General features: G+C 56.7%; 1 protein-coding gene across 5 annotated transcripts in view; it reads right to left on the bottom strand.

The window, feature by feature from the left end:
* The window catches only part of PPFIA4 (PTPRF interacting protein alpha 4), a 62133-nt gene that overhangs the window by 5967 nt on the left and 30132 nt on the right, over window positions 1-26034 (bottom strand). For 3 of the 5 annotated variants that reach the window (XM_064732858.1, XM_064732860.1, XM_064732859.1), the window contains exons 3-24: window positions 21129-21230; window positions 20858-21022; window positions 20265-20339; window positions 18630-18725; window positions 17882-18103; window positions 17316-17462; window positions 17084-17222; window positions 15620-15699; window positions 14700-14831; window positions 13031-13093; window positions 11797-11888; window positions 8336-8477; window positions 7902-8107; window positions 7238-7478; window positions 7010-7045; window positions 6288-6421; window positions 5989-6146; window positions 5278-5371; window positions 4979-5060; window positions 4007-4207; window positions 1855-1917; window positions 468-494 (exon numbers count right to left, since the gene is read on the bottom strand). In XM_064732858.1, coding sequence (XP_064588928.1) covers window positions 468-494; window positions 1855-1917; window positions 4007-4207; window positions 4979-5060; window positions 5278-5371; window positions 5989-6146; window positions 6288-6421; window positions 7010-7045; window positions 7238-7478; window positions 7902-8107; window positions 8336-8477; window positions 11797-11888; window positions 13031-13093; window positions 14700-14831; window positions 15620-15699; window positions 17084-17222; window positions 17316-17462; window positions 17882-18103; window positions 18630-18725; window positions 20265-20339; window positions 20858-21022; window positions 21129-21230 — 2697 coding nt within the window. The remainder of the gene's footprint in view (window positions 1-467; window positions 495-1854; window positions 1918-4006; window positions 4208-4978; window positions 5061-5277; window positions 5372-5988; window positions 6147-6287; window positions 6422-7009; window positions 7046-7237; window positions 7479-7901; window positions 8108-8335; window positions 8478-11796; window positions 11889-13030; window positions 13094-14699; window positions 14832-15619; window positions 15700-17083; window positions 17223-17315; window positions 17463-17881; window positions 18104-18629; window positions 18726-20264; window positions 20340-20857; window positions 21023-21128; window positions 21231-26034) is intronic. The other 2 variants (XM_064732861.1, XM_064732862.1) reach the window with 2 other exon arrangements.

The following is a 26034-nucleotide window of genomic DNA, read 5'->3' as shown; positions in this document are numbered from 1 at the left end:
TTCTACTGCAAGCTGATTTGGAGTCCAAAAATGAATTAAAATCCATCAGATGCAAAGTAAAACATTTGAGAGGGATAAAACCAGAGGAGATGGATCCAAGCAGGACTCTTTCCTCCCACCTTTTTGGCTCATAAAAATCATCTGTATGGACTTTGGGCTACAAAATAGGTGAAAAGCAAGTGTGCAGCTCGAATCCTGCCTGCATGCAGGGTGATCACACAGGTGGGGGCTCTTAACACAGGCTCTGGATCTCACAGAGGTCCCAGGAAAAGCCACTGCCTGGAGCAGAGAAGGGCCCAGGAGGACATCCTGTACCTGAGAGATGGCCCAGAGGAGCGGCCACAGGGTGTAGGTAAAGCCTCCAAGGCCTTGGTGAACATCAATGCCCCACACATCCCCTGGGATGTCCAGCTCCCCCTGACCACCCCATGCACCCCCCACAGACAGGAGTGACCCGGGGACCTCACCTGTGCCCAGCTGCCTTCCTCTGTGTCCTAAGAGTGACACACGCAGCATGACAACAGAAAGGACAGTGCAGTCAGTACCTGCTGGCCCTGCAGGGACAGGGCCTGCCACGCACACTGAGACCCCTCAGCACAGAGGGACACGGGGACAGGGCTCACTCTTATGCCTTGGGGACCTCAGCCTTGTCCCCAGGGTGATGGGGACACCCTGACTCTGCTGGGCCTGGTTCCCACCCCTTCTCTAACCAAGAATACAGGATGGAGAAGGGGAAGGGGAAGGGGAAGGGGAAGGGGAAGGAGGAGGAGGAGGAGAAGAGAGAAGGAAGAGAGAAGGAGGAAGGAGAAGGAGAAGGAGAAGGAAGAAGGAGAAGGAGAAGGAGAAGGAGAAGGAGAAGGAGAAGGAGAAGGAGAAGGAGAAGGAGAAGGAGAAGGAGAAGGAGAAGGAGAAGGAGAAAGAAGAGGAGATAGGATGAGGCTTGGGCTGGAGATGGCATTGAACCTGGGGCTTGTTCATCTTTCCTGGGAAACACAGAGAGTTCTTAGATTCCCCCAGGTCAGAGGGATGAAAGAGAATTAAGCTTCAGTACATCTGTCATGACCCACAGGGGGCTGCCCAAGACAATTTGCTGATTTTGCTGTAGCAATTTCCTCCATTGCCAACTTATGCTGGTTTTCCCCAGAAAAGAGCTCACAAAACCTGCCAAGGGACAGTGGCACATCCCTGCTACTCAACAAAAGCTTCAAGAAAATGCCTATTTCAGAGAACCCCAAACTTTTCTGGATTGGAAGGGCTCATCCTATCCCACTCCTGCCATGGGCAGGGACACCTTCCACTATCCCAAGGTGTGCCAGCCTGGCCCTGGACACACAATTCCCACCCAAGTCTGAAATGCTGCCCTGCTCTGAGACACAGGGGGTGATCAGGCTGCAGGGAAGGGAGTGTGGCTCCATCTCTCCAAAGGAGCCAGAGCTTTTGGGAGCATGGACACATCCGTGCAAGGGACCCCAGGCTGTCAGCCAGTGGCAGGGACACATGGTGGGGACAATATTTGGGTATGCTGGGGTCACTGGGGGATTAGACCATGACTTGGGTGCAGAAAGGCTCGGGGATCTCATGTGTCTTGAGATCACGCCTGGGTTTTGTCTTTAACTCCCAAACAGCCAGGTTGCTCCAGAAACCCAGTGATGTCCACAAGGGAAAAAATCTGATGGGCTTTTAGAAACTGCTGGGACATAAAAGGTTGAAAGAGGGTTTCTAAAGAGCTGCAGGGTGCTGTCCAAGAGCTGACACGTGAGGGAGTCCCTTCCCTCTGGGTTAACACACCTGGAGCTGTTTGGACCCTGACACCCCGGGGGCTTCCCCCAGCACCCTGGGGCTGCCCAGCCTCACCGTCTTGGTGGAAGTTGCCATGTTCTCCATCTCCTCATGGGTCACCCAGACATTGCCAGAGGACTGCAGGGAAGAGAGCAGAGGGGTCAGGGCAAACCACCACAGAAACATGGCCTCAGTTCACAACCACCATGGAGTCATGGAATTATTAAGGCTAAAATATCATCAAGTCCAACCCCCAAGCCAGCACCACCACCGTGTTCAGCACTAAACCATGTCCTCACATGCTACATCCACTCATTTTTGAACACTTCCAGGGATGGTGACCCCACCACTGCCCTGGGCAGTTGTGCCAGGGCCTGATCAGCCCTTCAGGGGAGAGATTTTCCCCAGTATCCAACCTGAACCTCCCCTGGCACAGCCTGAGGCTGTTCCCTCTCCTCCTGTCCCTGATCCCTGGGAGCAGACCCCAACTCCCCCCGGCTGTCCCCTCCTGTCAGGAGCTGTGCAGAGCCACAAGGTCCCCCCTGAGCCTCCTTTGCTCCAGGCTGAGCCCCTTCCCAGCTCCCTCAGCTGCTCCTGGTGCGGCAGCCCCTTCCCCAGCTCTGTTCCCTTCCCTGGACAGGCTCCAGCCCCTCCAGGTCTCTGTTGTCATCAAGTACCCAGAAGTCCCCCAGGATTCCAGGTATGACCCCAGCAGTGCCAGCACAGGGGCAGGGACTGCCCTGGGCCTGCTGCCACCACAGTGCTGGGACAGCCCAGGTGCCCTTGGCCTTTCTGCCCAGCTGAGCACACCTGGGCTCATGTCCAGCCTCTGTCAGCACCAGCTGTGCTGGAACCAAGCCTGGCTCAGGCTGGTGGAGGATCAGACCACCATGTGCTATGTCCTGGGGACACCCCACATCCTTACAGCTCAATCTGGTGACACCCCAATGCCCAAGGGAACCCTGGGCTGTCCATGTAGACACAGAGAGCAGACCAAGGACCTTCATTCATCTCCCTTTCCCTTTCTTTCAGTGTGATGCTCAGGGAGCCTGCAGGCCTATCCCCATCAGTTGTAACCCCAGACACAGCCATCTGGGGGGGACATAGCAGCTTTCCTTCTGCCAGCTGCAAGCCTACAGATGTGTCTTGGCATTACTTGGCCATCATTAACCCCTCAAGGCCTTTGGGCACCAGCAAAAGACAAAATCCCTCCATTCTACCAAAGGCAGGGAGCTGCAGTTGCTCTGAGTTGCCCCAGGAATTTCAGATGGAAAAGTCTTGTGTTGAAATGATTGGGAAAGAGGCTTGTGCAACCAAGTTGGCCCTGAACATCAGGAATGTTTGGACTTCTGCTCTTTGGATGGAGTTTTAGCCTCTCCAGGGCAGCCAGGCCTTGAGTTCTGCTCTTTGCAGGATTGGCCTCCTGCTGAGAACCCCATGTGAGTGGCAGGAGCCTTGAAACTGGAAAGAGCTTCATGCTTCCAGCTGGGAATCCCCATTTGTGCTGGGGGATGAGCGTCCAGTGGTTTGACCAGTCCACGAGGGGACATCACCCCTCCATGGCCATGTTTGCCACAGTGGTCCCAAGGGAAAGGAGGGCAAGTGTGCTGTTACATTTTAGTTAAATGGCTTGCCCTGCCTCACCCCTTGAAAATGTAGGGTTTATTCCAAGCCTGTGATCCTCCCCTGAAGTGTCATGGATCCATTGGCCCAAGGCTTATTCCGTGCCCACTTTGAATCTCCCTGTTAAGCCGTGGGAGGCAGACCAGGCTCTCTCTGGGCCCTTTTCGCCTCCCTCCCTCTTCCCCCCTTCTCCCTCAAAACCATGCTGCTCCCGGGGGTGGGACCCCCAACAAACCCTCACCTAATCAGCACCCTCAGAAGCCCTGTGGAGTCTCCTTGCCTGCTACCAGAGAACACACACAGCTTAGGGGGGCCCAGGGACCCACAAACAAACAGCAACAGGCCAGGAGGGCAGGGAGGGCGGGGAGCACTCACTGTGTGGCCCATGGAGGTGTGAGTGAGCAGGGAGGGCAGGGAGCAGGCTGTGCAACCCATGGAGGGCAGGGATCTCGCTGTGCGGCCCAGGGAGGACAGGGTGAGCAGGGAGGGCAGGGAGCAGGCTGTGCGGCCCAGGGAGGGCAGGCAGCACTCACCGTGTGGCCCATGGAGGGCAGGGATCTCGTTGTGCAGCCCAAGGAGGGCAGGGAGGGCAGGCAGCACTCACCGTGCGGGACGTGGGCGGCGCCGAGGGGCTGGTCAGGGACACCATCTCCTGGATGGCCAGGCGCAGCTTGAGGCGGTGCAGGGCGTTGCTGATGCCGATCTCGCGCTGGATCTCGGTGTCCGACAGGGCCGACATGATGGCCCCGCTCTTGACGTTGGCCCGGCACGCGGCCACGTACCAGGCTGGCATCCCCACCCAGAGCTGGGGACAGGGACAGCGGTGACTGCCTGGCATTGCCACCCTGGCTCCCGTGGCCACCCTCTCTAGAGCCCAGATTCAAAGCTGAACGCCCATGTGGGGATTCTTGGCTTGGTTGTACCTTGCAGAGGTGCCTGTGGGAGGCCCAGCATCCCTGTGCCTGATGGGCACAGCACAGGGAGAGAGCACCCACGGCGCTTTTCACAAAATCATTAAGGTTGGAAAAGCCCTCTAAGATCAGTTCCAACCATCCTCCCAGCCCTGGTACATTCACCACTTACCCATGTCCCAGGTGCCACATCCACACATCTTTCGAACACTTCCAGGGATGGCGACCCCACCATTGCCCTGGGCAGTTGTGACAGGGCCCAAACATCCGTTCACTGAGGACCTTTTTCCCAATATCCAACCTGAACCTCCCCTGGCACAGCCTGAGGCTGTTCCCTCTCCTCCTGTCCCTGTTCCTGGAAGCAGAGCCCGACCCCCTGGCTGTCCCCTCCTGTCAGGAGCTGTGCAGAGCCACAAGGTCCCCCCTGAGCCTCCTTTGCTCCAGGCTGAGCCTCCTGCTCCCTCAGTCACTCCTCTTCAAACTTATGCTCAAACCCAAAGCTCTATTCAAACCACAATTCCACAGGCCCTGTGAGGGATGCAGGGATCTCCTCTGCTCTCCCAGGATTTGCAGGCCCCAGCTGTGCACATGGACCGAGCGTGGTGGGACATGGTGGCACACACAGACCTGTGGGGACAGCATGGGGACAGTCCATGGGCACGCACCTCCAGCCAGGACACAACAGTGGGGCCATCCCAGTGGGCAAAGGGCAATCCTTTCCTCCGAGCCTCCTCCAGGAGTTCATGCCTGGCAGGAACAGAAGCAGAAGAGTGATTTATGGGGGACTTGTGTGGAAGGGAGAGTTCTTTGAAGGGAACACGCCCCAAGCAGCAGGAATACAAAGCTGTGAAGGAAGTAACAAAGCCCAAAGGAGGGTGAAGATGAGATTTCCCAGCAATTCCTAGTCCTGTCCCATGATTTCCCAGCAGATCAGATTTTTGTTGGGGTAGGGAAGTTTACTCACTTCTTCCGTAGGCGCCGATCCTTCTCAGCCTGAGCCCCCAGCTTGCCCAGTCCCAGGGGGTCCTGGATGCCCCCCTCCACATCAGTCAGCAGCACTGTTGGGCAAGCAAGACACCCTCAGGTCAGTGTGATGTCCCACAGGGCCAGTGTGGGCACTGTCACCACCCCTATGCCAGGGCAACACACAGTGACAGCACAGAAGGTGACAGTGTCCCTTTGGAACTCACCCCCATGGCCCCCCAGCACCCTGGGAAGCCCAAGCAGACCCCCTCCTGCCATCCCTCCTATTTCCAAATCCCAAAATCCCAAAATCACCAAACAGTCCCTTCTGGAAAGGACCCAGAAAGATCAGTGAGTCCCACAGTGCTCAACATGAAGTACTAAAGGATTTGGGAATGGAAAAACAGCTCCTAGTAAAGGCTCTGCAAAATCCATGGAGAGGGAAGTAGATCTGGGGACATCAAAGATGAGATACAGGGACAGGAGGTCACTGTCCACACCCCAGCTCTGACAGTGCATTAAGGTGACACTATGCTTAGGCCTGAAAGGCCAAGGAGAGAAAACACCAAGCTCCAACTTCCCTGAAGCTGCCATGGCCCCAACATCCCCACACCAGCAGGGGTGTCCCCGCCCCTCCCTGTCACCCCAATGGCAGACAGAGCCAGAGGGTGAGGAGGGCCTGGCACAGACAGGGACAGGGCTGCTCACAGACCCTGCCCCGTGGACCCTTCTCTGCTCAGCTGGTTAAAACGACCCTTCTCCTTCTTCCCAAACAGGCGCCCAATGGAGGATTTGATCCCCTTCCTCTTGGAGCCCTTGTGCAAGGAGTCCTGGCTGCTGCTGGGATTGCTAGCCTGGTCCTCCAGTGAGCTGGGGATGGAAGAGGGAGAGGAAGAGCAAAGCCTTTAGGTTATTCTTGAGCAGGGCACATGGCAAACCCCAGCCCACCCATCTCACATGTGCCCCAGGTGTATCCTCAAACCAAGGGAGATGCCAAGGGTCTCCACATACCTCCTGCCATCCTCCTGACTCAGAGCAGGGTGGCCCAGCTTCTCCAGCCGCAGTGTCCTGGGTGAGGAGGGCGGGGATGTCTCACACTTGATGGTGGTTTTGTCCTCCCGGCTCTCGTCCCGAGCTGCGGGGGACTGAACAAGCGGAGAGGCCGTGAGGGTGGGAGGCCAGACCCCAGCTCCATCCTTGCCCTGCTGCCTGCCTCTCTCTTGCTCCGTGGAGGCATGGCCAAAAGAGCCACCAGAGCCCTGCTGGGGCTTTGCCACGCTCCAGGAATGGCCTGAATGAGAGCTCTGGCAATGGTTCCAGATGCCCAAGCGGATGGGGAGGATGTGACAGTATGGCTGAGATCCTGGGAATGGGGGGTGAAAGGATGCAGCCCCATGGTCCAGGTCAGGGTGTGGGGACAGAAGCTGCTGGCCCTCATCAGAGGGCTCTGAGGAGCACAGATGGGAATGTCCCAAGGACACCCTGTTGCCAGAGGGGACACAATGTTTGAGGACCCAGTGGCTTTCTGAACCTCCCCACGTCCTGCCAGACCCCCCAGGCTGCCAGTGGGAACATGTCCAAGCACCTTTCGGGATCCCCATGATCCTCCTGCTGAATCCCTGGGGTCCCCAGCTCCATCCCGCGCCTGCTGCACCCTGACCTGGTGTGGACAAAGCCAGGAGCAGGCTGGAAAAAGGGCTTGGACAAAAACCAACGGGATGGGAGCCACTCACTAGCAGTTTCCTCCGGTGCTTCCTCAAGTCGCTGGGCTGATTGCAAGGGGGAAAGCGAGAGAGACACAGAAAGGGGGGCAGTTAATGGAGCACCCCCCCAAGAGCAGTCCCGGGGCCAGGCTGCCAGCCTGGAGACAGAAACACGGGCACCCCATCATCCCACACCCCCCCAGGCCCGTGTGGACACCGGGCATGGCTCCCACCTCACGGCCCCTCCCAGCTCCTCACCAACGTCATGATCCCCATGCGGTCCAGGTCCTGCGCCGCGCTGCGGGAGCTCAGTTTGGGCGTGGAGCGGCCACTGAGCGGGGGGGACGAGCTGGCCAGGGACAGGGCTGTCAGCGAGGTGGGGATGGAGGCCCTCTTGCACAGCTGGGTGAGGTTCAGGCCCTCCATGCTGCCACTCGTGACCCGCGTCTCCAGCTCCTCTGCACGGAGCTCCGTGGACTCCTTCTCCTCCTGGATCATCCTGGGAGAGCAGCAGCGCTCAGGGCTCCTGGCTCCCTGCCTTCCCAGGGACACAGGGCCTCTATCCTGGGGAAGTGCACCTTGGTCCTGTGCCTCAACCCCCAGGCTCCCAGAATGGCAACAAGATCCATCAGGATCCATAAAAACCTGAGCTGAGACACACCCTGATTCCTTTTAATATTCATGGAGGATATGAAATATGATTGTTTGAAATAATGACCCTCTGAGCCAGCACTGGTGCAGCTCAGAGACAGGGGGACTTGGCAGGAAGGACCAAGCCCTGTGGCTGGATGTCCTGGAGCCACTTCCCTGGCTGAAGACACATCAAGGTGCCAATTTTAGCCCAGCAGAGCCTCCTGGCTGTTGTTGTCCCCCTGGAACCATTTCTGCACAAGGCAGTGCTAGGTTTTGGCCACGGTCATACCTGATCTCTTCGTTGATGGCATCCAGCTGCTCCTGAAGCATCATGGCCAATGTCTGGGCATCTGAGTGCCCACCAGGAGAGAGCACATCCATGGAGCTGAACAGCGTCTCACGGTCATCCTCGTCCACGTCGGAGATGTCGGGGTCGCTGTCGAAGGCGTGAGGCCCCGCGGCCAGGACCCCACCTGCCTGGGCCTGCTCCCAGTCCTGGGGGAACAAGGGCCACAGTCCTACACAGCATTCCCACGTCTCCAAAAGCCAGATTGGTGATCCCCATGCAGGAGTTCTATCTCAATGTGACCCGAATGAGAAACCCTTCCATGTTCCCCCATCAATGCACCAGGAGAAGGAAACTGCCCCAAGTCTCCAGATGTGACCCCAATCCCAGGATGCAGGGCAGGAGCAGACCCTCACTCTGGGCTGCACAGGCTTTACCTTGGCTGGCTCCTCTCTCCGGGCACTGAATCGTCCCTTCTGTGCCCGGGGCAGCCCCGGGGCTGCTCCGAAGGGCTCAGCTGGGCCGTGGACCACAGCTCCCAGTGGGAAGCGCAGGTCGGTGGCACTGCCCATGTGGGACCTGGGAAGAAAGAGTCCTGTGGGGGACATTGCTCTGTGCAGGACACCCTCACCCTCAGGCTGCTCCCCTTGCAGCCCCGGCTTCTTGGGACAGAGGAGAAGGAGCAGGAGGAAGAGAACACTGCAGAATGCCCATCCCAGCGATGTTTGCCTGCTTGGCATGAAAGGATGCAAAACCAGGCGCTGGAAAAAGGTGCCCCATTCCCCCACAGGGGAACTGCAAATGTACTCACAGAATCCCTCACAGAATCATTGAATCACAGAATATCCTGAGCTGGAAGGGACCTACAACAATCAGGTCCAGCTCCTGGCCCTGCACAGACCCCCCAACAATCCCACCCTGGGCATCCCTGGCAGCGCTGCCCAAACATTCCTGGAGCTCTGGCAGCCTCGGGGCTGTGCCCATTCCCTGGGGAGCCTGGGCAGCGCCAGCACCCTCTAGGGGAAGAACCTTTCCTGATATCCAGCATAAATCTCCCCTGGCACAGCTCCAGTTGCGGCCTGGAGTCCTGTCCCTGCTCACAGAGATCAGAGAATGGAGCTGCCCCTTCTGAGGAATCTGCAGCCTCTGATGATCTCTGACCTCTGGAGACTCCCAACTTTTCCAGCCTGTAAGAAGTTCAGCCCTGGGCCCTCCCCTGATGCTCCCTCCTCTGTGCACCCATCAGGGCATCCAGCCAGTTCTGCCCCAAAGCCCCTGCACTGGGGCTGCTGTGGAGCCAGGGCTGAACAGGCCCCTCCTGCCCCTCCCTCTCCAGAACAGCTGGAATGTCCCAACACAGCTCGTTGTCTTCTCCATATCCATGTACCCAGCAGCAGCCAGGGAGCTCTTGTCCTTTTCATGTTTATTCCTGGAAGGGACCTACAACAGTCAAGCCCAGATTTTCATGAGAAATGCCCTGATGAGGGTCAGTCTCTTCTCCCAGGCAGGGAGTGACAGGATAAGGGGAAATGGCCTCAAGGGAAGGTTCAGGTTGGATATTGGGAAAAATTTCTTAATGGAAAGGGTGGTCAGGCCCCAGCACAGGATGCCCAGGGCAGTGGTGGAGTTCCCACCCCTGGAAGTGTTCAAAAAATGGTAGATGAGGCACTTTGTGATGTGATTTAGTGGTTTTGCTGGTATTAGGGTGAAGAAGGTTGGACTTGATGACCTTAGAGGACTCTTCCAACCTCAATGATTCTGTGATTACAGTGAATAAAATTCCACCTGAAACATCTTACACGTGTGAGGACATGAGCTCTGTTGGGACCTCCCAGCAAGAATCAGCTGGGACCTCTTCACCCTCCTCATCCTTGCCAGGGCTGGTGCGTGGGCCAGGCCCTGGTGAGTCCCACACCAGGCAGAGCAAGGCAGCAGCTCAACAGGAGGGCACTTGGAGCCACTCGTGGTGCTCTTTCCATGTCTCCACTTTGCCCAGTTGCTCCTCCTGGCCCTGAAGACCCAACCATGGAGCTGAGCCAGGCACATTCCTGGGCACAGGGCGATTACTCCCCACATACAGTGCCACTAGAGACTCAAGGTTTCTTCAATTTAAGGTGAATTTAAGATGACAAAAGCAGCAGCCCAAGGCGGATGGTGGTTTTCCATCATGGTGGGCCTGGTTTGCAGGCCTGGATACAGAATCAGGTCAGGCTGGAGGTCAGGCAGACACAGGCCTGGAGACAAAATCAGCACCATGAGCAGCATGGCTGGAGCCTGGTGTGTCAGACAAAGGCACAAGCCAAGTTCCAGGGATTTCAGAGCTGATGACAAGCTGCTGCCCAGCTAAAACCAGATAAAAACAGCTCAGACAAAAGCTGACATTTCAGCTGGGGGATCATTCTGCAATGCACGATTTCTGCTGATTTTTCACCTGAGAAATATAAAAAATCACCAAATTGTCCATCATGCTCTTACAGACCATGCAAAGAGGTCCCACACATGCTCCAGACTCTGCTCCAGCACCCAGCTCTCCTTCATCCTCACAGGCTCTTCCTCACCCTCTCCATTTTTTCTCTCCATGACAGACACAGGGTCTCCAGGCCTTCTTCTCCTTTCTGCTGACAGGCCCAAGGCTGGTTACATCAACTCCTCCCCATCTTTTCCAGCCTTGCTAAGAGGGGAAACTTCTTCACTGGTTGCTCCCACTGACCCCTTGCTGCCTTGAACCCATGTTGGAAGTGCTCAGGGCAGGGTGTGGTGTCCCAGGTGGGGCTATTGTGCTGTCACCCTCCTTTACCATCTCTATTTTCCTGAAGCAGCTCTGGGTATCCTGGTCAGTGATGGAGGCTGAGACCTGATGAACTCACCTCTGCTCCTGGTGCCCTGGGCTGGGATGTCCCCATATCCCAGCTGACTTTAAATGAAAGAGTGTGGGAGGACCATTGCATTGGAGACAGAGGGGCTTCATTCTCCTTTGCCTGCAACAGCTCCAAAGCAATTCGTCCTTCTGCCCCAGATGTGAATCCTTTTGATATCACATCTGGAGGAGGAGTCCAATGCATTTGTAAGCCTTTCTTTTCAGGTTCGCAAGGAATGAAATGAAATTTCATTTCACATGCACCAAAGCTTGCCAAAATTGATCCCCTTTGAAGGCCAAAACAGAAAAGAAGGACTTAAAAACACTCTGGAATGGAGGTACCATCAAAGGAATTGCAATTGAAGGGAAAAAAAAGAAAATTGGGAAATTTTCTGACCACAAGAAAATGGACCAGGATTACATCAGGTGCAGTGCAAAGGACAAAAACAGGCCAAACCAACCATCCTAGATGCTGCAAAAGCAGGGGGAAAAGTCAAGGAGGAAGACACAACTTGGAGGGGAAGATATGAGGGACATGGCATGGATATTAAAAAAAAAAAAAAAAAAAAATCTTCCCCAAAGTCAAAGCCATCAAAAGACATGGCATGCTACCAAGGGCAGGGACATGCATTAAAGATTGACCTATTGGTCCCCATTGAAATCACAAGATTATGTTTCCCTTCCTGAAAGGAAATTTCATTTTTTGGGTTCACAAGCCCATCCCCTGCACTCCACAGGGGAAAAGTCCTCTGGTGAATATCCAGCTTTCAGAGCAAAGGAAGTCCTAAGCCACTTGTGCAGAAAAACAAAAGCAAATTTGGCGCCATTCAGTTGGGTTGGGCTATTCTCAAGAGTCATGTCCCACCCCAGGACAGATCCATGGTGGGACAGCACAACTGGAGCTGACCCTGCTGTGGGGACCCTGCAGCCCAGCACTGGAGCTTGGGAGCACCACAAACACCCAGTGCCAGCACCACTCTGGGGCCCCCAAAGCAAACTGCCCCCAAAGCCAGGGGTGCAGGGGTTTGGCCTGGCACTTACCTGCTGTGCACACTCTCTACAAATGTCCCACTCCTGGTCTTGAGCTGATCCACCTCCAGCCTCAGCTTGTCGATCTCGTCAGACAGACGCCGCTGTTTGGGGGATGAGACAGGCAGGGCTTGGGTTTGCTCTGGAGTGCTGCCAGGTTTGGGACCATCCACATCCTTGGCTATTGCCATGCTTACATTCCCTGCCCCAGGTTTAAAGCATCTTGGACACAGCAGCAGAGAAAGAGCTCATGCAGGCAGAGGGAATGAGGGTGCTGGGGAGGGAGGATCAGGACAGACAGGCACAGGTGCTCAGGGAATGCTGCTTTGGGAGATGAAGGAAAACAGGTCCCACTTGGATGCTCTGCTCCTTCTCCAGACTGCACGTGTGTGCTCCCTTGGCAAGGGACTGGCAGTGAGGGACCCCCCAGCCAAACTCGCTGTCCCTCCTGCTCCCAGTCCCACCCCCATGGGGAAGCTGTGCCCACACCCAGCACTGGGAGATGCCAGGAGAGGCTGCAGACGGACAGGAAGGGAGGGGAGAAGGGATCTCCCAGGCATAGCAGGATGCAGTCTGGGGGACAAACAGGCCAAGCCAGGGTGGGCAAAGTGCCAGCAGTGTCATGCGAGTCCCCGAGCTCTGCCCTGCCCAGACCTGAGCACCCCTCGCTGGGAAGCACAAGGGATAAGCACACATGCTCCCTGCAGGCAAGGGGAAAAGCAGCCCCCTGATCCCCCGAACCATGCATGAGACATGCAGCACATCCCAAAAGCTCCCACTGCTCCAAAAAGCCATGTCCCTGCAGCTTTCTAGCTAGGCCACTGGGGGTTCATGCAGATGCTGCTGAAGTGCCTCATCTGAGAGCAGGGTGTGAACACTGCGGGGTCCCTGCAAGCTGGGCACGGGGCACAGCACCCCCAGCCTGGGGAAGCCTGGGGGCCAGGGGCTGTGGCTGCCTGAGCCCTCATCCAGGCATGGGTGAAGCCAGCCTGGCCTCAGCACTGCACAGAGGGCTCAGGGATGGGTGAGTGTGACAGAACATGGACGGCAGGGAACTGACCCGGGGCTCTCTGGGGAGGGGTGGCAGCTTCCATCCAGCCACTGCATGGGTGAGTGTGTGGCCTCCTGCTGCTGGGCGCTCTGCTGCCCACAAACTGGGACATTTTAGGAGGAGCAAGTGCCCCAAACTGGGGATTGGGAGTGAGGCAGTGCCATCACTGGGTCAGGTCCCTGCAGCCGCATTTACCTTGTCATGCTGGTGTTCCTCTATCTGCTTTTGGGTATTTTCCAGCTCTTGTAACAATGTATTCTTTAAGAAAAACCAAAAATAAAATAAAAGGGAACAAAAACAGGAAAGAAAAAGAGAGACCATTTAGGAAATGGCCACGTGGCCTCCCCGGAATGGCCAGTGTGGAATTCCTGTGTAGTGAACACCTGGAAAAGGCTCCCTGGGCTATTCCTCACCTGCCTGTGCACAGGTCTCCTCTGCAAAGCTCCTGCCTCTCAAGCAGGGTGCCACAGCTCAACTCCTGCCCCACTCTGGGGCTGAGCATGGCCATGGAGGGCGATGAGGGACTTGGTGGACGGGGCTTGAAGATTAGGAAATATGTCTGAGAGAAGAACAACTCCTCGAGCAGCTAGATCAAAGGGAAAAATTTCCCTAACATCTGAACTAGGGAGTAGGCAGGGGGGAAAGGAGATGTGCTTATAGAGTCACAGAATCATAGGATTGTTAAGACTGGAAAAGCCCTCTAAGATTGAGCCCAACCATTCCCCTCAGCACTGCTGTGTTCATAGCTAAACCATGACCCCAAGTGTCACATCCATGTTTTTGGAACACTTCCAGGGATGGTGACTCCACCACTCTCCTCGGCAGTCTATTCCAGTGCTATAATTATTTCCTTGATTTTTTTCCCCCCCTAATATCTGTCTAAACCTCCCCTGGAGAGTTTGTAACTGTCTGAACCAGTGCTCATTTTTGGTAAGTGCTGGCAGCCAAACAGGATCATTTTTGTGCATGAAAGACCTGGATGAACTCTCAGGGTGGGCAAGTGCTGGCACCAGACTGGGGAGCAGGCAATGACCTTCAAAATGTGTCACCACTCTGGTCCCTGTTGCTTGCTGGGGTGGGATTTGGACTCATCCCTGCAGGTTGGGTCCTGCTCTTTATCCAGAGAAATCTGCTGAATAACTGGACATGCTGGCATAGCCACATTTGGCTGAGGACAGGAGGAGCAGAGCAATGGGGTGGGGGGACAGAGCCAGCCCTGGGGGCATCAGCTGGGGGATGCACCTGTGTGCTGAGGGCAGGAACCATGAGAGAGCTGAATCACCAAGGCCTGACCTCCCACTGGCACTCTGGATGGATGCTTGCTTGGAGCCAGCTGCTCCCAGTTAATTCCATTCACACTGAGGCAGCCACAGCTCCAGCCAGCTCCTCCCAGGAAACCCTGTTCCCAGGAGTCAGGTGGGAGATGTTCATGGACACTGCCCTGACTTGGAGAAGGGAAATCAGTCTGCACCTGGGGGCAGGAAAGTTTTAAGGCAGCACGTGGAGGGATGGGTGCTGGGACAGGATGAACACTGCAATTTTTCCTGCAAAATGCAGTTGGGATTTGCTGTGACAGGGGGCACAGGTGGCATCAGGGCTGCACCAGCAGAAACAGGGAGGTAAGGGAAAGGAGCAGGACAAATCCTGCAGCTGTGGGAGGTGGGACGTGGTGGGGAGGGGTTCTCCCTGAATGAGGTGACCAGAGCAGTTCCCTGTGCTCCACCAGCCCCAGCACAGCCATGTCTTGCACGTTATCATTTCTCCAGCCCTGCACAGACACTTCCAGCCCTGGGCCATGGCTGGATGAAGCACAGAGAGACTGCAGACTCCTCAAGCTCCAGAGGAGCCCTGCCCCAGGCAGTACCTTCTCCTCCAAGGCTGCCATCCTCTCCTTGAGGTGCAGCTGCAGCCGCTCGTTGCTCTCGCTCAGCAGCCGATCCACGGTGTCCGAGAGCCGCTTGTTGTGCTCCTCGTTCATCTTCTCCCTCTGCCGTGCCTGGGACAGACACAGAGACACCTGTGTCACATCCACAGGGCTCAGTGCCCTCCTGCCTTCCTGTGCCTGCTGCAGTGTCAGAGCTGGCCCACCAGGCCCGGTGTGTGGGGACAAACCCTGGTTGGACCCTCTGTGCTGGCCCTGCTGCCTCTGCCATCTCCCAGCCAGGGATGAACAGGAGAGAAAAGGATTAAGGAGAGCATGCCTGCGTGCCCCTCAAGGAAGCTTCTCCTGTGTGTCTGCCAGGGATACCCACACTGGGGGCACCTTCCAGACCCCACTGGACACGGAACCTCTGGATTTTCAAATATCTGTCTTAAGGCAAAACATCTGGGAGCTTCCTCAGGGCCACATCTGTAATGTCACCTGGGTGACCCAAGAAATGGGCATCACAGCCTCCTGCAGGGACAGCCCAGCCCCAGCTGAGAAGCACAGAAGCTGAAGAATGGACTGTACAGCTCAGGGCACAGCAGCTCAGCTTCCCTGCCCTTTTAATTCTGCTGATCCAGGCTCAGGGGAAGAACTGCTGAAGCATCCCCTTCCACCCTTTGGGGTTCCAGCTTCCTCCAGGGAGTGATGCTGAGAGAGGAGTGGGTGTGGAATATTAACAGCAAGTCTTGGATGCCTGGGAGATGGGAAATCACAGCAGAGAGTGCCATGAGCTCCTGTGTGGCTCAAGTTTAAGTGGTCCCAGATGGGAAAGGATTAACCAGGCTGTTGTCCCAAGCTGCTCCCAAACTGCAACCTAGGTGTGCCTAGGTACCCAGGCAGCAAGGATCAGGACTTACCCTGGCCAGCTCCTGGTTCTTCTCCTCCAGCTGAGTCTCCAGCTGCCGGAGGTGCTCCTCGATGCTCCCGTGCCTCTCTTCTGCCTGGGAAAAGCAGAGCAGCCTTCTCTGATGATGCTCCCAAAGCCATGAGGGCTCTGCTGCATCCTGGTGTCCATCTCTGCATCTGAGTCCTTCCTGGGATGCAGGGCTCTCTCCCACTGCCTGCATCCCTGCAGGGCTCCCTGTGAGCCCAAACCAGCCCTGCTGGCATGGTGACAGGAGCTGGAGGTGCTCTGTGAGAGCATTCCAGAACCCAGGAAGGGCAGGGATGGCTGCATCCATTCCTCCCTCCAGGCCTGCCCCCTCCAAACTCCAGCCTGGTGCTTCCTCTTTCTCCTCATCTTAGAGTGGTCTCATCCAAGCCAAAGGGCATCCACACCAACAGGGCCATCCCTGCCTTGGAGAAAGGGGCGGAAGGAAGGGAGCAAACCCCTCATGTGCAGGACACATTGAGGTGTCTTAAAGGCAGTGCCTTGTCCTGCAGCAGTGGGGACGGCAGGGGACAGAGAGGCCACAGCTGGGAAGCACAGTGGGATGCCTTGGGCTGCCAGGGGCTCCATGGCTGCAGAGGTGTCCTGGGTTGGCTGTATGATGCTTTTATCCCCAATCGTCTTGTTCTGTTTATGCTGAATAGTAAGTTTTGCACCTTTAAGACTTATTGCAGAGAGTGAAGGGGGGAGAGAAATGCAGTTTTTTTTCCTCCAGACACTGCTCTCACTCCTCCACATTCCTCCTCCTGGACTGTTGTTGTCTGTGGATGGACAGACAGCAGGACAGAGCTCTTCTTTTGCTTTTTAGTTAGTGTTAGCTAGCTGAGGCAAAGAAGTTCCCTGGACTGTGTTTTCTTCTTTTCTTTGGACCTCTTGAAACTGCTTTGGACTGAACACCCAGGAGAGCACCGGCAGCTGCAGCTGTGGCCCACCGGGCCAGGCCTGGCCTGCGACAATTCCAGCACCGGAGGGACTGATCAGAGACTGAGTGAGCTGAACTTCAACCCGGGGTTTTCTCAGTTTGTCATCACTTTTAGAGTGGCAAGGGGTTTCATTGTTTGATATTGTTTTGGTTTTATTGTTTAATAAACAGGTTTTTTCCACCTTTCTCCAAGGAGGTATTTTTTCCTCCCGGACCAGTTGGGGGGGGGGGGGCGATTGGATCTGCTTTTTCCACTGGAGCTCCTTTGGGGGATTCTTCCCCAAATTTGCTCTAAACCTGGACAAATACAAGGGGGCAGCCAGACTCAGCTCCTCCCCTGGTCCCAGCACTGCCCTCGCTCTCTGACCCCTGCCCTCCTTTCCAATCCCTGCCCTCCCTCTCTGATCCCTCCCCGATCCCTCCCCGATCCCTTTCCTCCCGTTCCCTCCGGTCTCTGCCGTCCCCTGCAGCTCCAGCCCAGCCCCTGCAGCCCGGCCCCAGCCCTGCCACTTGCCTTGGTGAGCGCAGCAATGCGCTGGGCCAGCTCTGCTTCCACCTCGGGCAGCGTCTCTGCCTTTCTCATTGTCTGCTGCAGCTTCTGCTCGGCCAGCTCCAGCAGCTCCTGCAGGTGCCGCGCCTTCTCCTCGCACTGCGGGACAGCAGAGTGTGTGCCACCCCAGCATGGCCCACCCAGCACCCCTCCTGCCCCAGCCCCGGGCAAGGGGACACTCAGGGTCAGTACCTGGCGGTGCAGGGACTCCTTGTTGGCCAACTCATTCTCCAGTTTGTCGTTGAGGTCATGGATGGAGGTGGCCTCTCGCTGGGCTGCCAGGTACCGCTTCTCCAGCGTGGTGATCCTCTCCTCCATGTCCTCCTTCTGTGCCAGGGCCTGGGGAAGCGATGGGGCTGTCACATCCTGCTCTGTGACAGCATTTTGGGAATAGCAAGGCCATCTAGCTCCTTCGAGCCTGGGACACCCCGAGTCTAAGGGATGGGAAAACCCCCCTTGACATGGGGATGAGGGACAGCAGAATGGGACAGTGATGAAGGGAGAGTCAAACAATCACAGGAAAACCTTCTAGAGAGGACACAGGTCACTGCCCCAGGCGTGCTGCACACCTGAGACCCTGTCTGTAACCTCAGGGAAGTCCTGCTGATGGACTTGGGGACAATTTCCCAAAGGCAGCGGCCTCTTTTGGAGAACATCCTGCACATAACAGGAGTTCCAATCCCCTGCCAGCCCAGTGGACACAGATGTGAGGTCTCTGTCCTAGGCTGGGCAGTGCAAGGGGACAGGGACTCACTCACCTCTCTGAGGTCTCTCTGGTACTTGCTGCTCATCTCCTCAGATTTGATCAGATCCTTCCTGGCAGTGCCCAGATCCTCCTCCAGCTCAGCCACGCTGGCAGCCAAGGCAGAGATTCGTTCCTTGGCCTGGACCACTTCAAAATTCTGCTTCTCCAGGAGCTCCTGCAGCTCCACCACCCGCCCGGCCTCGTCGTCCGGGTGGACAGAGCCATTGGAGAGACGCTGCAAGGCACCAGAGGGAGGTGGATACTGGGATGCTCCAAAGCTCCCAGGCTGTGGCATTGCCTGCAGCTGCTCAAAGTGGGAACGTGGCCCTGCAGGGACTCAGTGAAGGGGTGGAAGTGGAGACAGGGGCTCTGAGACCCCCATCAACAGCCTCCACAAGCCAGGGATGGGGATGCTTACAGGAATGATGGAATAGGGGTGGCTGAGGGCTTACCAGAGCAGAGCATCTGGTGGAAGATGTCCCTGCCCATGGTGGGGGCTGGAACAAGATGGCCTTTAAGGTCTCCTCCCATACAAACCATTCTGTGATCTCTGGGAAGCAGAACCCCTTGGAGCACCCAAGCACAAATTCAGTGCACCCCCTCAGAAATGGCCTGCACCCACCAGGAAGGGCATTTCCCATGGGGCTGGACCCAGAGGAGAGGGAAAACAGCTTTCAGCACCCTGGAGCCAGCACCAGGGAGGTGGGAGAAATGACATCCTCCCTGAGCAGGGTCAGAGCAGGGCTGGGCTGGGCTCTCACCTTCCATGGAAGTTTGGGTGCTGCTTCCTTGGGCTCCCTGTCCTCGCGCTCGCCCACCGCCGGCTCCCGGGCAGAGCCCTGCTGCAGAGCTGCCACCTGCAGGGAACAGGGACCTGATCAGCACCAGGGACAGCAGGAGCTGAGGCACCAGCTCCCTGCCAGAGTCCTGCTCCTGGCTGGGGGGCCCAGAGGGAGCGGGTGAGGAACAGCCCTGAGCTGGCACTGCTGCGGTCACAGCTGGAATCCTGGGGCAGCTCTGGGCCTCCCAGTCCAGGAAGACACTGAGGGGCTGGAGTGTGTTTAGGGAAGGGAATAGAACTGAGGAAGGGACTGGAGCACCAAGAGTGGTTGAGAGAGCTGCAGGGGCTCAGCCTGGAGAAAGGGAGGCTCAGGGGGGACCTCCTGGCTCTGCACAACTCCTTACAGGAGGGGGCAGCCAGGGTGGGGGGCAGTCAGGCTCTGCCCCCAGGGAACAAAGGGACAGCACAAGAAGAAAGGGCCTCAAGCTATGCCAGTGGAGGGTCAGGTTGGACATCAGGAAAAAGCCTTTCCCTGAAAAGGGTGGTCAGGCCCTGGCACAACTAGCCAGGGCAGTGATGGAGTCACCATCACTGGAAGTGTTTGAAAAACAAGTGGATGTGAAACTTCACAATATTGTTCAGTGGGCATGGGAGTGTTTGGTCTAAGGTTGGAGGCTTTTCCAGCTTTAATGATTCCATCATTCTAAGAGAGAGGAAGTCAGAGGTGCTGGGAAGGCTCAGTACTGAGGGAGGTTTTCCTGGTGAGCCCAGGGCTCCCTTCCAGCTCATTTCACTGGTTTACAGCCACACAGATTCTGAACCCAGTGCAGCAGGAGAAGGGGGTAAACACTGGCATTGCATCCTGCTCTGATAAGGGAGGGTGGAGAATGGTCCCTGAAAGGAGAGGGGCCTGGGAGCCTGGGAAATACCATGAGATTTATGCTGGGAACTGGAAAGAGGAGCAAAATTTGGCCAGCAGAGGCTGTAGAATGGCTCCTTCCTTTTGGGACTAGTGGCTGGGCACAAACTCCAGGAAGGAAACCAGAGTTCATGTCTCTTCAAGAACACTTTATCCCTGGAAGTGTCCAAGGCTGGGTTGGACAGAGCTTGGGGTAACCTGGGATAGTGGAAGGTGTCCCTGCCCATGGCAGGGGGTGGAATGAGATGAACTTTAAGGTTCCTTCCCACCCTAATGAGTCTGGGATTCTGAGATGACCATGGCTGGAGGTTGGGGACAACGAAGTCCCAACCCCAGGACTCCAGCAGGGAAGAAGATGGGGGATGCAAGATGAGGTGCTTGAAGCAGTGTGGTTTGGGTCTCTGCCAAATCAGGGTAAATCCCACCTCACCCTCAGCCCCCTGGAATGATTCAGATTCAGACTGCTTTTGTCAGTTACATGAATTCCAAACAGCAAACAACAGGGAAATGTCACCTGTGAGACAAACAGTTCTCAGAATCTTTCCAAGGTTTCCTTAAACACAGACAAACCTTCAAGTAAACAGCAATTTTAGAACAAAAGCCTTACAAAGAACCTGACCAAATGCAAATACCACATGAACTGCCCAAGGTAATGGGGGGCATCCCCAGCCCAGCAGGTGCCCAGGTACCCCTTACCTGCCGATGGGCATCCACGAGCTGCTCCTCCAGGGTGGCCACGCGCTCCAAGGCTGCTCGCAGGCGTTCCCTCACCTGCAGGTGAGTGAAACAATGGGAAAGGCTGTTATTGATCCAGGATGAGGGTGGCCAGGATTTAGGCATGCTCCCAGGCCTGTAAGCTAGGCCAACAGCCAGGCTCAGGTGGATTCACAGGTTCAGGATCATCCAGGCCATCACAGGGGGTTAAATTGTCTTGGAGAAAACAGGCTGAGTCAATTCTTGGAGCTCTATGGCCAGAACAGCCTGAAGAGGTCTCCCAGCAGAGGAAGGAGATGCTTGGGGTGAATGAATGAGGAGGAACAATGAAGACTGACCCAGGGTGTCAAATGCCACCACCCCGAGAGTGACCTGGGGGAGTTCCCTGTCCCCAACAGCCTCATACCCAGAGGATACACTGGGCAGCCCTAGCAGCTCCTCACTGCAGCTTTGGGATATCCAAGACTTTCCTGCTGAGTGCCCCCATGTCACCTTAACAACACAAAGTAGCAGGGAGGGAGTGGAGGGGTAGGAGAAGGAACTCTGAGCAGGAGAGGTCCCAGCAGCTTTCCCACCTTTTCATCCAGTGCCTTGTGATGCTCAAAGAGTGACTTGAGTGCCTTGAGCACCTCGACCTCGCTGGACACCCCAGACGGTGACTGGGCCTGCCGCTTGACCACGGTCATCCTGAGGGAGCGCTCATGCCGTGACACCAGGCACTCCAGGTGCTCCAGCAGGAGCTGCAGGGGGACGACAGAGGGGCTGTCACTGCCACGAGGGGCCCAGCAGCCCCGGGGCTCCCACAGTCCCAGGGCTGGGGGCTCCCAGCAGGGTCCCCAGGCTTACCCGGGTGTTGTTGCGCTCGGCTTTCAGCTCTGAGATCTCCTCCTCCCTCTCCAGGAGCTGCTCCCGGCAGGCGCTGAGCTCCCGCGTCAGCGTCGCAAACTCCTGCGGAGAGCAGCGACAGAGCGTGGGGGAGTCAGCACTGCTGGACCTCCAGCACAGCATTCCTATCCAAACCCAACCAGGGCAGCACCGAGGGAATGTGGAGAAACCAGTGGAGAGGCACAGCCAGGCCAGGAGGGGATTTATTCCTGGCTTCCCTCATGCTCTGCACAAGGAGAACACAGCAGCTCAAGATTTATCCCACTTGATGTCCGATGGCACAAGAAGCTGTTCTACAGCTGCAGAGGTGCTGGACGGCATTGAAAGCATCCCAGTCAGGACCACCAGCACATTCCCATTCCCACTGTCCCCTGGATGCAGATCCCACCTTGGAGCATCCCATCAGGCTAAAACTCACCACAAAGCCACAGCTGGTCAGGATGAGCCCCCTGACCCTCAGCCAGCCTCTGCCACGGCCTTAGGACCTGGAATCATCCAAAACTTCCTTGCAAAAAAGAGGCTGCTGCCTCAGTCTAGCATGTAGAGCCCCAGTGAGCTGCATATGGGGCACCCCCAGGTCCCGAGTCCCAGCTGAGAGGGATGGGGCACAGCCAGGTGCCACCAGCTCTTGCTGCTGCCACTGCTTCCTCCAGGGATGTGACAGCCAGCAAGGAAGAGCCAGGCCCAGAGCAATGCCAAAGGAATGCTGCACACCCAGCACACCCCTCAAGACAGAATGAAAGCCACAATCACACTTGTGGCTGTGTTGGAGGGAAAGGGAAATTCACTTTGAAGTCCCTTGGATGCAGGAGGGTTCCCTTTCCCATAAGAAATGGAACCCAGGCACCTGGGTGAGCCCAGGAGCACCTCCCATTGCTCCCAGTGTCTCTTCAGTGGTGCCAGGCCTAAGTGAGGTTTTGCAGCTGGGATTTCTTAGGGTGAGAAATGCAAATGCAGGAACGTGCCATGAATTCACACCATGTTCAGTGTTGGAAAGAATTTTAAAAGGCAAAGGATTTCAGAAGGAGCCAAGAAGGATTTGATGGAGCATTAACAAACCAAATTTCAAGAGGGGGTTGAGAGCTGCTTTACAGCATGAAATTCTTTTTCACTTTAATTTTCAGGTTTACCAAATAAAACCCCTTCAAACCGAAGCAAAGCATTGAGGCTTAGGCTGAACCAAATGCTCTGCTCAGCTCCAAGTGAAACCTCCTGTGACAGCTGAAGCTCTGAGAAATCCTGAGCTTTTACATCTGCTTGCCCCAGCCAGGTTTTTCCTCTCCCTCCCCTCCCAAACCTGTCCCACTGCTGGGGTTTGTAGCCTGGGATTGGTGGGGATGGTGGAGCCACTGGTGCAGTTGAGACCCCCACAGTGGGACAGCACCTGAGCAGGTTGCAGTGAGGGGAAAGGGAATAATCACTGATCCCATCAACAGCTGCTTTCCTGTCTGTCACCTGCCTCAGGCAGCTGCCACCCCACACCTCTGCTCCACATCCCTGTTCCACATCCCTGCTCCACATCCCTGCTCCGGCATTGCCCCAGGGTCTGAGGTCCCCAGTTCCTTCCCAGACCCCTTCCTGCCCCATCCATTCCCCAGGGACCACTCCAGCCCTGCAGTTTTCCCTCTTCCCATCCGTTCTTAGGGACCGCTCCAATCCTGGCCCCATCCCTTCCCCAGGGATCCCTCCAGCCCTGGGATCACCCTTTTCCCCACCAGTTCTCCCCCAGATCTGTCACAACACCCCAAACCTCGTCACTAACCTCTGCCATGCCCCATCCCATCCTTGCTCTGGGACCATCCCAGAACCCCCAGAGCACAGGGAACCCTCGGCAGGCCCAGCTCCAGCAGGATCCCACTGTGCCAGCCCAGCCCTTCCCGGAGCTGTGCCCTGCCCAGCGCTGGGACCACGGTGTGATCCCGATCCTGATACCAGTGTGATCCTGACCCCGATCCCGATCCTGATCCCAGTGTGATCCCGATCCTGATCCCAGTGTGATCCCGGTGCAATCCTGATTTCGATCCTGGTGTGATCCTGCTCCCAATCCAGATTCTGATCCCAGTGCGATCCCGGTACAATCCCGATCCCGGGGAGATCCTGATCCCAAGCCCAGTGCGATTCCAATCCCCACGCAATCCCAACCCCAATCCTGATCCCAGTGTGATCCTGATCCCGATCCCGGGGAGATCCTGATCCCAAGCCCAGTGCGATTCCAATCCCCACGCAATCCCAACCCCAATCCTGATCCCGGTGTGATCCTGATCCCGATCCCAGTGCGATCCTGATCCCGATCCCAGTGCGATTCAATCCACGCAATCCCAACCCATCCTGATCCCAGTGCGATCCTGATCCCGATCCCAGTGTGATCCTGATCCCGATCCCAGTGCGATCCTGATCCTGATCCCGGTGCGATCCTGATCCCGATCCCAGTGCGATCCTGATCCCGATCCCAGTGTAATCCTGATCCCAGTGTGATCCTGATCCCGATGTGATCCTGATCCCGATCCCAGTGCGATCCTGATCCCGATCCCAGTGTAATCCTGATCCCGATCCCAGTGTGATCCTGATCCCGGTGTGATCCTGATCCCGATCCCAGTGTGATCCTGATCCCAATCCCAGTGCAATCCTGATCCCGGTATGATCCTGATCCCGATCCCAGTGCTATCCCAATCTTGGTGTGATCCCGATCCCGACCCCGATCCCGGCGGGCTCAGGGCATCAGCCCCGGCACAGGCACACGTGCACGTTCTGTGCGTTATGCAAGCGCTGCCAGCAGCTCCCGAGCATCCCTGCGGATTAGAGCCGGGCTGGGAATGCCGGCGAGCAGACAGCAGCAGGAAATGTGCCAGAGAGGTGCCTGTGCATCGCCACAGATTCAGGGATCTGTCACTCCCCCGGTCCCTCAACACGCTGAGAGACAGGCAGCAGGGCTCCAGGAGCTTGGGAAAAGCACCCTGGCACTGGGATGGCCCCGGGAATGGCTCCCAGCAGCCCGAGCTGAAAACGTGGGGGATGCATCAGCTCTGTGCTTTTCCAGCAGCAGGCCAGGACCCTGCAGATCCAAAGCCTCTCTTCTGCCCCATGGCTGGAAGGGGACACTGGCTGTGGACATGGATGCTCTTCCCACGGGAGTGAACAGAGCAGGGCAGCACGGGATGGGTGGTACAAGGCATTGGAGGCAGCAAGAGGACAGGGATGGCCAGTGCTGGGGACAGAGATCAGCAGCACCCGGCCTCCTCTCCCTGCATTCCCTCACTGTGGTGGCCAGGCTGTACAGATGCTCCTGCAATCAGGATTTCATCCTGAAAGAGGGGATTAAAAGGAAGCAAATCCTCTGGAGAGAGAGGCAGCCCCTGCTGTGGGCAGCCCAGAGCACAGGCGGTCAGCGGGTCACAGCCAGGGTGGGCACAGCACAGAGCTGCCACCAGCCCTCCCCCAGGGCTGCTCCTCTCCCAGCCCTTCATCCCGACAGGAACGCTGCCTGCATCCTGTGCTCTGTGTCCCACATCCTGTGCCAGGCCTGGAGCACCCCACGGCAAATCAAAGAGCCCTCGGTCACTGTCCCCCCTCAGGGAAAGCTGCAAAAATGAACATTTACATCAAAAATAGCAACAGCCCTGCGGCGAGCCAGGCCAGCAGTGAGGTCAGCCAAGTACACAGGGCCTGAGTATGATGCCTTGGGAATAAAAAACAGGAATAAACCACTGCAGCTCCCGTTTGCAGCCACCTCCCTCAGCCCTGGCTGTGCCAGATGCCAACGTTGCCACCTTGCTCTGGGTCACTGGTGGGCACCAGGCAAGCTGGGGACCATGACAAGCTGTCCCAGCTCATGGCTGCAGTGTTGCACTGTGGAGTGCAGCCTCCACCCCCAACCACAGGTGCGCTATGGCCCTCCATCCCAACAAAGTGGAGATAAAGAGGATCCAGATGATTTTCCTCTGCCCTGGCCATGGCCAGGAGTCTCCCAGACAAGGCAGAGGTGCCTGCCCAGCTCTGATAGGCTCTGGGACTAAGCAGGGACACCTATAAACAGAGTAGAAAGTGAAGGAGCGGTGCCTGATCTCCAGTCCAAGGGTGGAAAAACACAGGAGCCTGCAAGCCCAGCAGTTCAGGAAGGGGCCAGTTTGGATTAAAACCAAACCTTCACCAAGTGACTGACTGAGCTTGGCCCCAAGTCCTGGGGTGAGAGGGAGCAGTATGGAGGAATGGAGCAGGATGGAGGGATGGAGCAGGATGGAGGGATGGAGCAGGATGGAGCAGGATGGAGGGAAGGAGCAGGATGGAGGGAAGGAGCAGGATGGAGGGATGGAGCAGGACATAGAGATGCTGTTTTCAAAGCAGGGAGGGAGACCTGGAGCACCACACAAGGTGTTGAAGTGGGATGCTGTGGACTGGGACTCAGATCTTTAGTCAGCACCAGGCATGTTGGGGGTTTGGGGTTTTCCTCCTTGGCTGCATTGGGGGGAAGGCACAGGGAAGAGCTGGAGGCAGGCCAGGAACCAGCAGCATGGAGATGGCTGGAAAAGCACAGAGAGGTTTAGGAAGCTTGGGGGAGAAGGCTCCAAGGCCTGTAGCATGGGAAAGCTGGAATGCCAAAGTCCTCAGCCCAGGGCCCCCGTTTCTGTCCCTGTGCTGTCTGCAGCACAGACAGGGATGCAGCAGGATCACACCACAGGCAGCAAAATTCCCTGTTTGTGGCAGGAGCACGGCTGCTGCTCCAAGGTACCAAGCCTGGGGACAAAGCAGCTCCAGCTGTAGGATTAATGGCATTTTAAAGCTCCTAATTGGAGAGATTGTTCCTGAGGGAGCGGCAGGGATGGGTGGGAAGGATGCGCTGCTGACTCGGCATGAGAGGGACAGTCCCATC

Source organism: Zonotrichia leucophrys, chromosome 26 (genome assembly GCF_028769735.1).
Source record: "Zonotrichia leucophrys gambelii isolate GWCS_2022_RI chromosome 26, RI_Zleu_2.0, whole genome shotgun sequence".
Classification (NCBI taxonomy): Eukaryota; Metazoa; Chordata; class Aves; order Passeriformes; family Passerellidae; genus Zonotrichia; species Zonotrichia leucophrys.
Note: the sequence above shows the minus strand (reverse complement) of the source record. Positions and strands in the feature narration are given on the sequence as shown.